Source organism: Chanos chanos, chromosome 8 (assembly GCF_902362185.1).
Source record: "Chanos chanos chromosome 8, fChaCha1.1, whole genome shotgun sequence".
In the NCBI taxonomy this organism is placed as follows: Eukaryota; Metazoa; Chordata; class Actinopteri; order Gonorynchiformes; family Chanidae; genus Chanos; species Chanos chanos.
Window position 1 is genome coordinate 36,703,338 of NC_044502.1, and position 14,329 is coordinate 36,717,666.

Here is a 14,329-nt window from a genome sequence, read left to right on the forward strand (position 1 = left end):
TTTGGTATTTTCATCTTCTCTGTGGTGTTATTAAACCTAATCACACTTGTGAATGTCGATGAAAATGAGATATTTAGGAATTGCTCTAACACTCTACCCTTGGGGACTGATCCTTCTTTGAAAGGTTAGAAGCAGTCCACATTATATCCACATTATATGCAATTTGTGTTAACTTCTTTATCAGCTAACTCAATCAACCGGCACTGAGTAGATCCAGATGGACAATCTGCTTTCAAAATATCGTTAAAAGCAGAGCGCGAATTATACAACGACGCCCCCCCCGCCCACAACTGTTGTTTTTACCTCTTTTGGGGGGGTGTAAGTCTTAATTAGGGGGGTCAGACCCCCCCAATTCCCCTCATAATTTGAACCCTGATTAAAAGTCTAGTGAAGGTGATGTCTCAGTTGTTTGCATATTAATTTGAATATTTTACATTTATATTTGTTCATTTAGCAGACGCTTTTATCCAAAGTGAGTTCAAAGACAGGCAGAATATAAGCCAAGCATATAGCCATTAAGCAGACATTCCAGACATTCCAAAAAATGGTGCTGAAGTATTAAAAAAACTAAAAATTGGTAGACATACTTTTAGACATGCTCTTACCCTCTTAGACGCTCTTAAATTGGGGCATTCAATTAATTAGCCTTTTTAATTGCAAATGCAATTATTCTATACTCATTATCTCCACGTGGATTAAAAGGATATTGTGATGACATGGAAGCCTCAATACATAAACGAAAGAAGAGTACATGTTACTTTATGAACAATATGGTGTGTGGTGACAAAAATATCCTCAACTCACCATTTCTTGAAATTGTTTCCCTATGAGCTAACTTTAACCTGAGAGTGCTTTTTGTTTTTTAGTGGACAGAGAGGGGCATCCATTGTCTTGAATCAGGAGTCTCCCATTTCCTTATTAGTTTGAAATGAGGAGCAATAGGCCTCTTTTATGACTTTTCCCTCTCAAACTCTTGATTTTCTGCTGACACTGTACCTCCCATCACCCATACCCCAAAAGGCTCCAAAAATTATTGACTGTTTTTTTGTTTTGTTTTGTCAGTTTCCTCTGTCAGCACAGCAGAAATAGGTGTCAACACATCTAAATACTGAAAACAACTGTGAAAGTTCTGAAAAAAAAAAGTTCCTGACATGAAGTCCAGAGACTATAATAATTCACCATGTTCCCTCTTTGTAGCTCTTTTGATAACCCACTGTTGGTTGGATTCAGTATGAAATGTATGACTCACCACACTCAACATATTTATTGCTCTCTGAATCATAAATAAGTATAGCCACATTTTTCAGCACCTAAAGAACACGAAAGCTTCTTCCTTACGGTCCTATAGACTTTGCTTAACAGGTCCAGTACTTGAAGCTAAATTTGGTTTGTCTCAATTAAACACTGAACTCCTGCAGTTTGAAAACTGGGTCAGTCTTGAAGAGCTGTCTCCCTTGGAGTGGAACTGTCGCAGGCTCTCCACCACCAAAATATCAATTAATTTATCTTATGGCAGCCATGCACAGAGAGGACTGTGCAGAGCTGAATACTAATAGCCAACAAAGACAGAAAAAGAGAGAGAGAGAGAGAGAGAGAAAGTGCCATAAGCATAGCCCCTAGTCAGGGCAGAGGTTCTGTGAACAGCCAAGAGGATACCAGAGGAAGTTCTTATCATTAATGCTGCACTACATTTAAAGTGCAGGTGCACCCTGACAGTTTGATAAAGGTGGCCAAGGGGAAACTCCACAGGGAGACTCAAAGTAGAACATCTCTTATTCTGAACATAGCCTTTAGAAAGGATTAAAGAGTTTCCCAAGCACTGAAGCTAACCTAGCGCCATTACATTTTTTCTATTGTATTTTTAGCTGGTGTGGATGATTTAGTGTAACTACCAAATTTAGCTGGAACAATCAGGCATGTTTCCCATGAAAATGCAACACATTGCTTTGACAGTTTTTGGTGTGACACTGCCTGGAGAGATGGATGATAGTTTTCCATGAGCTTCGATGGAATATCTCCAGGAAAAGCAGAAGAATAAAAAAGTCTTTTTGTTTGCACACCGTACTCTGGAAGCTTCTCCAGGAATTAATCGATAAACTCCCGCGGTGCACAGAGCCAGGCAATCAGAGGCCATTCTTCTCTATGCTTTGTGGTTCTGTGCCTCCTACTGCCCCCATCTAACCTGCCTATGAGCCACTCTGCTCGGTCAGCCCTGCTCCTGCTTGGGCCTTATCAAAGCACTAAGAGCCACCAGCAGGAGACAGAAGGCCCCTCATTATCCCTCAGGGCCTAATTGCATCTCCAACCTGTGAGGAACAAACCGACACCATCCCCTCGCTAGCGTTCCCAGGCATATGTTTCTTTATGACTTTGCAAACCCTTAAAAGTGATCACTGTAATTCTGTAGTCTACAGTGGCTTTATGTTGACAGAGGAGCTGCAATTATAGGACACAAAAGCGAACAGATCCCTAATGCGTCTTGTGTTTGTTTAGTGGTATACAAGCCATTGTGTTAGTGTGTCTGAGGGTGGTTGGGTGGAAACAGTGTCACTATGGGTGTAATTGAGGCTACTGCTACAACATGCTCATCTATCGTTAGTTCCGATTCAACAGAGCCAGGGCTCGTGTTCTAATGATATCACTCTGTTAGACAGTAAGGCTATAAGTGACACAAGGAATCTGTCAAAGATAAAGGAGTTAAACAAATAAAGCTTATTTTGTCTAATCAGTATTCATCATGGTATGGAACTCATAACGGATTAGAGGGGGGGAAAACAAAAAGCACCGGAGAGCTCAAAAGTCACACGACTTTGCCTACTGATTCAAAATTCAAAGCTGTGAGAATTAGTGTTATGACTGGACTGACAGGTCAAATGAGAGCTCCTGTGACTCATATCTGCCACAAAGTGAAATTTCAAAACACCCAGGCACAATTATTTTGGAAATGTATTAAACCTCAGGTGCTCCAATGCCATCAACTCTCATAAAAAGACTAGGTGCTTTAGCAATTGATTTGGCAATTCTTCTTATGATTAAATGAGGACATTTTCAGAGACTTGAATGTGTATAATATGAATTTTTTGTTCATTGTGTCCCAGTAATGGAATATACAGTAGCCAATATATGATTCATGTGAATATTTCAATTGTGTTATTTCGCCTCAAGTCTAAAACTGAGATTGTTTTGTAACCTTTGACAAAGCCTGCTCCACAAAAATTGTTTTTCTTTCTCTTTTTTTTTTTTTTTTAGACGGGGCAGTGGGATGGCTTGGTGGAAGTTACGATTTGCTGGAATGGAGCTTAAAATTATCCGCAAACTTCACAGGAAGTGATATTATTCTATGGGTGTGAGAATGAACCTGTGAAAATATTCTCACACATGAGGTGGAGAATAGTCCAGGGTAGGAGGTGTTTGGGGCCATTGAGGGGTTAGCTTGTGTTGATGCATATTACTGAGGGCTCTGGTGTGTTACAATGGTAAACAACATTTCATCTGCTTCATCAGCACAGTCAAGACAGGTGAAAGCAATAAGCTGTTTATTCTTCTCAGAGACAATGGGTCCTATACATGGGCGAGCATGCTGTATGAATGTATGTACGCTATATGTGCCTCTGCCAGTATCTTTAATAGCAGGTACCTCTGTTTTTCACACTGTATGTTATGTTCCTGTGAGCTTGACACTGGACAATGAATTAAAATGCTGACACTCTTAAGAGTAAAAAAAAAAAAAGATTTAATATGCTACAACATTAGGGCAAAGGGAGAAACAGAGAGAAACTATTCACAGACAGTGGTTTAAGTACATTGCTGAAAAGACACATGATGCAGTAAAACAATAGAACAGATAAATGAACCTGTCATCCTGTCAATTCCCATGCTACATAGACATCAGTAGAAGATATATAGACCCTAACTATCTGTCTGAGGGGATCACATAGTACTCGTATATTTACTATATAACCTAAAACGACTCAAATCTACTGTATATAGGAGACAAAAAATAGAACAGAGAGAGAGAGAGCATGTACACAGCTAAGTATATGTATGAGATGGAAGGTGTGTTGTCTGTGTATGTGTGGGAAGAATATGTTCCTAACCTGGGCATGAATCTGTATGTGAACAGAATACAACATAACAAAACACCGGCTTGGTCAGGGTTACGCTATGCATAACAAAGAAAAAGTGGAGAAATCTAGCATAAGACACACTCCAATCTCATCAGTCGATGGATTTTGATTGTATAGCATTTCAAAACAATGGAGTCAGTAAAATGGGAGACTAAGTACAGTGATATTACCCATCTCATATGATCAAATCACAAGACAGGGCAAAAACAATTGCTGAGGATATTCATCTGGACATTTTTTGAATACGGTGGGTGTGCAATCATGTTGGAATGATTGCTGCTGATAAGCACAATCTTAATTTAAGAATTCATTGCTTCTGCCTGAGAGACTGTAGAGGATCTCTGTATAAAGCTAAAGTCGCCCATTGAAATATCAAGTTATAAAAAGACTTTGAAAAGCAGTAGGCGAACACGGTTCTTAAGGAGTGTGATACAGCATTGAGAGTTTGATCTGCCAGGCTCACAATGACATGTCTCTCCCTGCTGTTTTCAGCTCAAAGCTCTGCCTGAATTTCCCTCCACTACAACACATTATGCTGAGATCAAAGAGGTGTAGAGCATACAGACAGGAAAACCATCATCCTTACTCTTCATTTCTCTCTCTCTCTCTCTCTCTCTCTCTCTCACACACACACACACACACACACACACACACACAGAAATTCTCTCTCTCCCTCTCTCTCTCTCTCTCTGCCCCCTCCCTCTGCACACTAAGACACATACATGCACTTTCACATACTGTGAGAGAGGCTCAAACTCTCCCGCTTACTCAAAATCAAATTAGCCATGTGTCATTGGAGATAATGGCAGCAGGTAATGATATCAAAGATAATATTGTTATTCAGAAGCTGTCCCCTGGATGATGATGTTCTGTACGACTTTCAAGACTGATAGCCAGCATTATTAAAGCCATTACTGTAGTATCAATACAGGGAATTACCTGGAGAATTACCTATTGCTTGCAGTAAAACAGTCAATAAGATCTTATGAATGTCTCAGTTTTAAAATGATGGCAGAATAACAGAGGGGAAAAAAAACATCGTTTGTGAACCGGTCACTTGTCCACAGCAACAAAATGTCCCATTCACAGCTCCTACTGTTTGCTTTGTCATGGGGCTCTTACCACATAGCTCTGGAAGAAAAAAGAATGCAAGTTTTATCCTTCAAAACAGATGTCAAGCACCTGTGACTAGGCCAGTGAGATGTAAGAAGGAAGCACTGACAACCATTATAACGAGCAAACTTGCAGACGCTTTTCACATTCCACAACAGAAAGCCAAAAAAACCCCCAAAAATAAATAAATAAAAAGGCTGAAGCTCATTATTTTCACATCTATCTCTGGAATGTGAGATGCAAAGAATGTGACCAAAATGTTACCAACAGGCATGAATTACTGGGAGAAAGCTTACCATACAATGAAACCCTCTTTACAGAGAGAGAGAGAGAGAGAGAGAAAAAAAACATTAACAGACAAAAATGCAACAACTATTCTGCGTTTTCCATACAACACCATTTTCTAGTCAGTGTTCCAATTTAATGTGTAATCTCAGCCATTGTAGATCAATGATATACTTCAAATGAGTATCTGTTGCCTTCACTATCAAAAAAAGAACATCATTCTCATACTCCTAAATTCCAGGACCAGTTCTATCAGTGCCTTTACTGCAGGATCCTCAAATATAATTTCCACTAATCAAAAGTAATTAAATGTGCTGATGATGGAATATGTTGAAAAATGTGTTGAAAAGCAAATAGAAAAAAAGTTCAATAGTCCTTAACAGGGTCACTCTAGTATAGGTTTTCTCCATTGGGTTCTTACCTAAACAGCTCTTTAGATAAGGGTTAGATGTGTCTCACTGGCTGTGATCGCAAAGTGTCAAGATCCTAGTGTCATGATCCACGATCCTAGCCATTAGTATACTTCACTGGGAACTAGGATTTGGCTAGTTTGTGTGTCCTTTTTAGCTTAGGATGTTAATTGTTTATTCCTGGCATGTAGCTGGTTGCATAACACATTTTAATAATAAAAGAATCCAGACTGTTTTCTTATCAAAGCTAATGAAGCTCTTATGTAGCTCTTCTGAATAACTTCTTGCTCTTATTAGTTTAGAGAAATATATTTTCTCAAAAATGGTCTTGTTCTCCCCTGATATTTTGGGAAGTCAGAGTGATAAATGTGTTGACATAATGTTTCCTAAAAGAGATAAATAGCCTTAATTTGCATTAGAATCTCTAAATGTGTATGATCTTGTGTGTTGGGAGTTAGTGCAGAATAATCCAGGCAAGCAAGAAGGCTAGGATGTAGCACTAACTGTTCCTCCTATGTGTATGTGTGTGTGTGTTTGGTGGAAGTTATATGTTTCTTTTCATTTTCTGAGCTTTATATTTCATAATATGCTGTGTTTTCAGTCAATTTTTAACGGCACAACGTGAATGAGATACATAAGAGGTGTCAGAAGAGGTGTCATTTCTCTCAGCATTTCACATTACATTTAAGAAATATTTCAGCACATATAAAATATGTCAGGCTCCATAAAACAATTTTATAGCTGACAGTCTATAGTTGTGAAGAGAAACAGGAGAAACAGCACAGGAGGGATCTGAAAAAAAAGACCTGGTGGGTTGAACAAAATATTGAAAACAAATTTTATTTTAAAGCATTAATGTTATAGACAGTGATTTTTTTTGACAGATCTCTCTCTCTCTCTCTCTCTCTCTCTCTCTCTCTTCTTTGTTGTTTCATGCAGGTTTCACTGTTGTGTTCTGTGAGTCCTGCAGCAGTTCTTCATAGTAGAGCAGCTGATCCACCTCAAAGCAATCACTGGGCCTGTCCACCAGCCTACTCAGAGCTTCTCTGATATGGCCCTCACTCTCACTCCTGTCCCTGGCCTGCTTCAGGTAATCATACACCTTCTGGAATGTTTCCCCTCCCAGCCTCTGGCACACTGACCTGGAGAACACAAATTCAACATAGAAACAGACTCTTAGAGAAAGCATGGAATTTTCCCGTGACGTTATAGTGACGTTCTAGATTGGAAACGTTCAAAGAAAGCCTCATTAGTATATATGAGGAATGAGACTGTAATAAAAAAAAAAAATTGTTAAAAATTAATCCAAAGCCACCTGAGATAAAAGGAATGAGAAAACTATTCCAGAGACTTTTGTCCGGCGTAACTCTGTTTTGCTTAGATGAGAAACAGGTGCATCCATGCAGGACTCCCTATATAAAGGCCCCCTGACAGGTGTTGGACCCGTGAGCAGACACCGTGAATTAGACTTTCTGTCTAAGGGATGTCAACCTGATCTCCATAGGCCCCTGTGGAGCCTTCAACCAGAAAAGAGTGCCCACACAAACACACAAGATACATCAAAAGCCAAAGAACAGCAATGACAAAAACAACAACAATAAAACAAAACAAAAAAAAAATAGAAAAATAGGGAAAAAAAATCTGAGGGATACATGTGCTATTATAAAACTCCAGCGACAACAGTAATACTCCATCATGAAATATGGCAAAGGGTCAGTCATATCATTATAATAACTACTAATCAGCACTGTTCAAATTAGCCTTAGTCACTTGCAATCAAAACAGAGAATATTTAGTATGAATGTATGCCTTTTGGGGGAACTTTCAAAATTAAAGTGAACTGAAAAACAATCATTAATGGAATAAAATGAGCTTTTGCCATAGAAGTCACACCATTCAGGTATGTTTCAGTGTTTTGCTCATCAGAGATATTTGTTCTTTTTGGGGGTAATTCAAAAGTAGCTCTTAATAATAACTAAAACTCAGAATTTGGATTTAGAAGATTTTAAATCATTGTATGAGTTATGACAAAGATTTATTAGTAACACTGGCCTGGTCCATATATATCCAGCTGAAAATTGCTTTTTTTATTTTTTCATTTTTTTATTTATTTATTTATATTTTTTTTTTTGCTGGTCAAGAATGGAGCTTCTCCAGAGAGTATGAACCATCATGAGGCTCAAGATTGCATTGTATTGAGGATTTCAGATAGCACAAGAAAAATGAACCTTTGAAGGTGATTAATTTTTCTGGGAAAATGTCAGAAAATGATTTTTTTTTTTCTTGTCTGAGGGATAGCCAGTGGTTTCTATCTTGGGATTACCCCAGAGCTGGTTGGGCCTTGGGGGTGTAATGCAATTTTGGCTGTGGATATGAGTTCTCATGGTCTTCCTGTGATTGGGTTCCCCAGTTGCGCCGGATATCATGACAATGTATGGCTTCTGGCCCAATTACCTTTTCTTCATCACTGGCTGAGACAGGACAGTTGCCCTGCTGATTATATCCCGATATAATCAAACTTCTCGTGGTCACAATCACCGTGGTGAACCCTTGACGTCCCTATGACACATAAAACACCCATTCCTGAACAGAAGATGAAGGGAGCGATGAGGGGAATCTTACAGCTGGGTCTGAGAAAGGATGAACGTGCCTTCAAAGACAAATGTAAAACAGCACAAATGGCCCCGTGGAAACTCACAGAGTTCCTGTAAAAACTCTGTCTCTTTCCTTTCTCTTTCATGCTGCTTAACTGTCTCTTTTTTTGCAGTCTTCATCTTCCTTTTTCAACAGTTGCAGATTTTTTTCTTTCTTTTTTCTTTTGACTGAGCACCACTGAATATATCTACATTAGATGTTAGAAGTTGCGATGAATGACGACTTGGAAACGTAGGCCTCAGGGGTCGGTGCTTGTACTTTTTGAAGCCAGTCCAAAACAAGCTCACTTTGATCTTCCTCTGAGGATACGGGAAATATCACGTACCGGATAATATGAAATACCCTCAAATAAGGTGCCAACACTGATTTAAAACATTTTTAAGCATCTCTCCCCTAAAACTACCCCAAACAAATATCTACTGTAACTTACTATGTTTATTCAAACGTAACCGTGTAACTCTTCAGCTGGGATAAGTGCTCTGAGAAGAGGCTGTGTAGACAGATATGATCTATGTATGACTGGAGGCAGTGTGCCACCGGGACCTTGCAGATTAGGAATCATCATCATGGTATCCTTAAGTACTCATCGGTCAAACCTATCGTCCTCCTGAGAGTAAACGTAATCTGTCATGCGCTTCTCACAATCAAGCCATTGCAACAGTGTTCACAAAAAGGCAACAGGAGCACCTCCCTAATTTCACATGACCATTTGTTGTGCACACAGTAAGCAAACACACGTACATTGACACATATACACAACACACACAGAAGTACATTTATATTCTGTGTAGTAACAGACACTTAGGCTCCTCATGTAAACGCGCAGCAACAGGAGTAGAGCGAGAGAGCGCAAACAGTTAATTCCAAAGTGGAGTGTATAGAGCTGAGAGTTGCAAAAAGTTATCACAGTTTACCTCTATCATAAATACAGACATACAGCAACTTACACCCAAACGTTTGGATATATGGCAGCAGCTGAGTGTGCAGAGGGCCTGGGAAATTAGCAAGGAGAGTGGGAAGATGTCGGCATAATCCTCCACCCAGCCAATCCTCTCCAGTAATGGGCATGGGGAGGGGATAGCATGTGGTCTGGGATTAAATCGATTGTACCCACCTTGTTCACTTTAGCAAGAGGTAATTGCTGTCTCCTTCTCGCCACGCTTCTCTGGAGCTCCACTGTGACTCGGCAAGTTTGAGAGCTCCAAACTGGCTAAATGAGGAGAGGGAATTGCTCGGGGCTCCGAAATAGGAAATATTTCAGTGTTCATGTTCACACATATGCAAATAGTCTCTTCTTCCTGGGAAATGCAATAGCTTTGCCAGTGACTTTTATTAATGACTGAGCCCTAGCACAAGAATAGCTTCACATGAGCTGCTAATCGCAGATGAAAAAACACATTAGACTGTGAGGAGGCATTACTGCTCCAGACATATTAAATTTAAAAATAGGATCAAATGGTTCAGATACAGAATGAATTCTGTGAAGTTTTGAAGAGGTGTCATCCTTCTCGATAACGTAGAAAAAAACAGTTGCTGCTTCACCCTTCATGCTAATATGGAAGTGTAATGGTGACATAAAATACCTAACAAAAGTAAAAAAAAAAAAAAGAAATACACACACACACAGACACACACACACACACACACACACACACACACACATATATATATATATATATATATATACATGTGTGTGTAATTTTAACTTTGCAAAGCTGCCAAAGTCTTACGCAGTAGTGAAACAACACACTATGAATGAAACAGAATATAAAAAACATACTGCATCTATACAGCTCAGAAAAGAGAGGAATAAGAGGTAGCTAACCTTCGGAGATAGCTAAGTCATAACTTTCTCTAGAGACTGGAATGCCCAAATGAATGCCTTAAAAATCAGGAATAAGCCCAAGAATTAAGAAAGAACTCAAAGGGTCTATTCACACCCAGACACCAGCCTCAGTTTTTCATACTCTGTGTAATGACAACCAACAATCTGCTGAGATGATTCATGATCTCAATAATTCCTTTTTCCACATAAACAAGCACCACTGACTATAAAGAACAACACGAGTCCATGAATAAATGGTAAGCCATGTAAAAATCATTAAACATTAACAAGAACAAATGAGCTATTGAAGCAGTCTGACTAGATATCTCAAAATGTTCAATGAACTGTGTGTGTGTGTGTGTGTGTGTGTGTGTGTGTGTGTGTGTGTATGTGTGAGAGAGAGACAGAGAGAGATGAGTCCAGAAACTGTATGTCACATTGGAGCAGATGTACTAGACCACAGTTCTTCAGTAGAGCAATGGGGAAATTAGAGGTACAGGATATAAACAAATCCATATGGTTCTAAGGATGAGATCCTATTCAACTGAGTTTAATGATGAACAAACACAGACAGGGTACACAGACACCACTTAAACCTAAGTGCACTTCTGAGATGTACAAACCTATGCCTGCCACTAAAAACAGGAGCACACAATCAATAACAAAGAATTTTTAAACCAGAATTAGCCTAGTCACAGGTGGGGTTTTTCCAACAGTGAGGCAGGGGGTCATTCTGATAAGAGAGTTTTGTATGTAGGTACGAAATATTTAGTCATCTGTGTGCGACAATTTGAACCATTCATTTTAAAGTTTTCACTAACTGTACATTGCAAGCATACAAGCATATGCACATACGCATGCCCACACAAACACACACACACACACACACAAACACACACACATACATGACTCACATTGATATGAGTCCATTTATAGTTGATTAATCAAGACTGTGCAATCAGCTCAACCCCCACCACCTAGACCCAAACCTGCATGGCAAACGCAGTCTAAGCTCCCACTTCCAGTCCAGCAAACACACACTCCAAACAGCAATCACCACAGCACATTTCAAACACACACACACTCATACACACACACACACCTGATACTGTCAGGGCTAGAGGAGTGAGAGAGAAGACACAAAGATGTGCACTGCTCCGGAGTTTTGCCTTGCTTGATCTTCAAACTCAAACTTTGTATGTGCAGTCTTCTGCAGCATTCTCCTGCTGCTCTATGAATGTGATCATTCTTTAAGATGAAAGAAACATCCTCTTTGTGACTGTGTGCGTGCTTCTCGCGTGAGCTTTGATCTATCCTTTCTGTGTCTCTTAATGAGTACAATTTATCTAGAGTTGCACTGCACTGCAAGAAGACCTGATGCTTGTGTATAGGACTAATTTGTTTCTGCGTGATGGAAGTTTCCCCTTGCAAAAGGGTCACACCATAGTGGCATAGTTTTTTTCAGGAATGCTATTGCTCACAGGATTGTGTACTGATAAATAATAAAAATGTGTAAGGACTCTTTTTGAGTGTACAAAATCTGGATCTTTATAATCTTTATAAGATTGTATAACATTTTTTTTGTTATTATACAAATCTTTTTAGTAGCAAACCAATGTTAAGTCTCTGGGGTTTTTTGAGGTTTTTTTTGCTCTTTTTCTCAGCTGATGTATAACTAGCACATAAAGCTTTGCAATCATGGATCAGCTGCCGAGCCTTCATGGGAACCGTAGGGAAATTGCAGCTGTTGCAAATTGCTACCTGTGCCTCCCTCATACACCCCCTTCTCCCCATCACCCCTCCTCCTCTTATGAAACATCTGAGCAGTGAGGGAGCTGACAGCCTCTAATTCCTCCTCTCACAGGAAGCGCGCTTCCGTTATTAATGTCACCAGTCTGGACTTAGCAGGGGAGCCGGTGGCTATGTTTGCAGGCAAAACGAGGGCGACGGCAACTCTAACACCACGCCGCTCTACCATGCATAGGGAGTGTGTGCGCGCGCGCGCGTGTGTGTGTGTGTGGAGGGGAGTAACAGCGGACAAGAGACCCAACTCAAGAGGCCAAGGATTCAGAGGTTGCCATGGTGAGTAGGCTGTCTGCTGTGCAAAAAGACGGTCGACGACATCCCTAACACCCAAAAACGATGATACCAAAAAAAAAAAAAAATAGGATCGTTATGGCCAGATCCTGTGAGAATCGTTCATCTGGGACGTCTCTGTGATTGAGTCTGGACTGAGACCGAGATAAAGAGGCCAGGATCAAATCTGATTAGCTCGTCCTCAGCTGAACTTCTCCCGAACAAACTGGATCCCTAAGTGGGCTGCCTAATCAGTAGTAGAGTGTACACATTAGCTCTACGCTTCACTAGCCCCTAAGAGACAGCAGAGCAGTGTCTTATAAACAACTTTTCCACTAAGACACCATGAGGAGGTTTTTGTCATGAACTCATTGCGCTGATCAGAAACACAGCAGGCCACTGGCATCACTTCAGGGCCACCAAAGTGAGATAAAGTGCACCATAAGGTACCAAATATCTTTAATATGCATGAGAATGTAGACTTTATTCAAATGGAAGTTTCGAATAAATTTAAAAGGAAAGGAATAAAACTTCAGCTTCTTTCAACAGATGACAAAAGTCTGCATTATGAAATTGTGGTAAGGGTGGGGGGGGGGGGGGGGCAATGATGCAATCATTGTGTGACAGTGGGCAATTCCCACAGATGTGTGCTCGACTCAGTGCTGACACACAGCGATTCTGCAAGCCAGAGACGTAGGTTCAGATTTTTAATATCCCTAAGGAAATGATGTGATCGAACCTCTCCGAGTCGTCCTGCTGACAGCTGACACTCACTGCCCTTGGGGAGAGAAACTGTGATAGATGCATGTATGAGGTCTTAATAGCCTGTAGGCTAGCTGCTGTATCAAGGATCTTTCTAACCATTAGGTTTGCCTTGAGAGGCATTGTGTTGGTAGGAGCTGCTGATCTTTAAGTGTCCATGGGTCAGTCTTTACTCTGTACCTTGTATTAGCAATTCTGTTTCTGATGGCTTCTGCACTTACGCATGAACTAAACAAAATAACAGTTATTTCTTATCCAGTTGCCAATACCTAAAAGCCAAAACCATGGTGGCTGAACTATAAATTTATGTCCTGTTACGAACCAATGTTGAGACTGTTTGTCTGTAAAACATTCCATAACAGCATCAAACCTGTAACGATTAGTTTTCCTTGAAACAAACAGGTATATAGCCAGTCTGAATACTAATTCTATAACAATAAATCAAAAACTTATCACCAGACACCTGGGTCAGTGTCAGAGCACACAGAAAATGCAACCCACAATCACAATCAAATTTGTCCGTCTATTCAAGCAAGTAATTATAGTAAAAGCTTGTCACAATACTGGCTACTCAACCCTAACCCTAACCCTCAGAAGGGATTTAGTAAAGTGCAGCACACTGTATCCAGAACAACAGCATGCAATCAGCATGTATCAATTTATAGACAACCTGTAAAGGTCAAGACAACTAATGCATGCCAGATTCATTGGCAACAAATATACAGGCCTATATACATGCTGCCTGGCCAAAAAAAAAGTCGCCATTTAGATTTGGAGCCTCTGGAAGCAGTGTCATGATCTGCGGTTGCTTCAGTTGGTCAGGTCTAAGCTCAGCAACGTTATGTGGCAGTAAAATGAAATCAGCTGAACACCTGAATGTACTGAATGACCAGGTTATCCCATCAATGGATTTTTTCTTCCCTGATGGAATGGGCGTATTCCAGGATGACAATGCCAAGATTCATCGGGCTCAAATTGTGAAAGAGTGGTTCAGGGAGCACGAGGAATCGTTTTCGCACGTGAATTGGCCACTACACAGTCCTGACCTTAACCCCACTGAAAGTCTTTGGGATGTG

At 40.2% G+C, this 14,329-nt stretch overlaps 1 protein-coding gene across 1 annotated transcript in view; it reads right to left on the bottom strand.

Annotated features, from left to right (window-relative positions):
* Positions 1 to 2,186: 2,186 nt before the first annotated feature.
* The window catches only part of nek11 (NIMA-related kinase 11), a 48,406-nt gene continuing 36,263 nt past the window's right edge, over positions 2,187 to 14,329 (bottom strand). The window contains exons 15-16 of the mRNA XM_030783161.1: positions 6,882 to 7,077; positions 2,187 to 2,240 (exon numbers count right to left, since the gene is read on the bottom strand). Coding sequence (XP_030639021.1) covers positions 2,187 to 2,240; positions 6,882 to 7,077 — 250 coding nt within the window. The remainder of the gene's footprint in view (positions 2,241 to 6,881; positions 7,078 to 14,329) is intronic.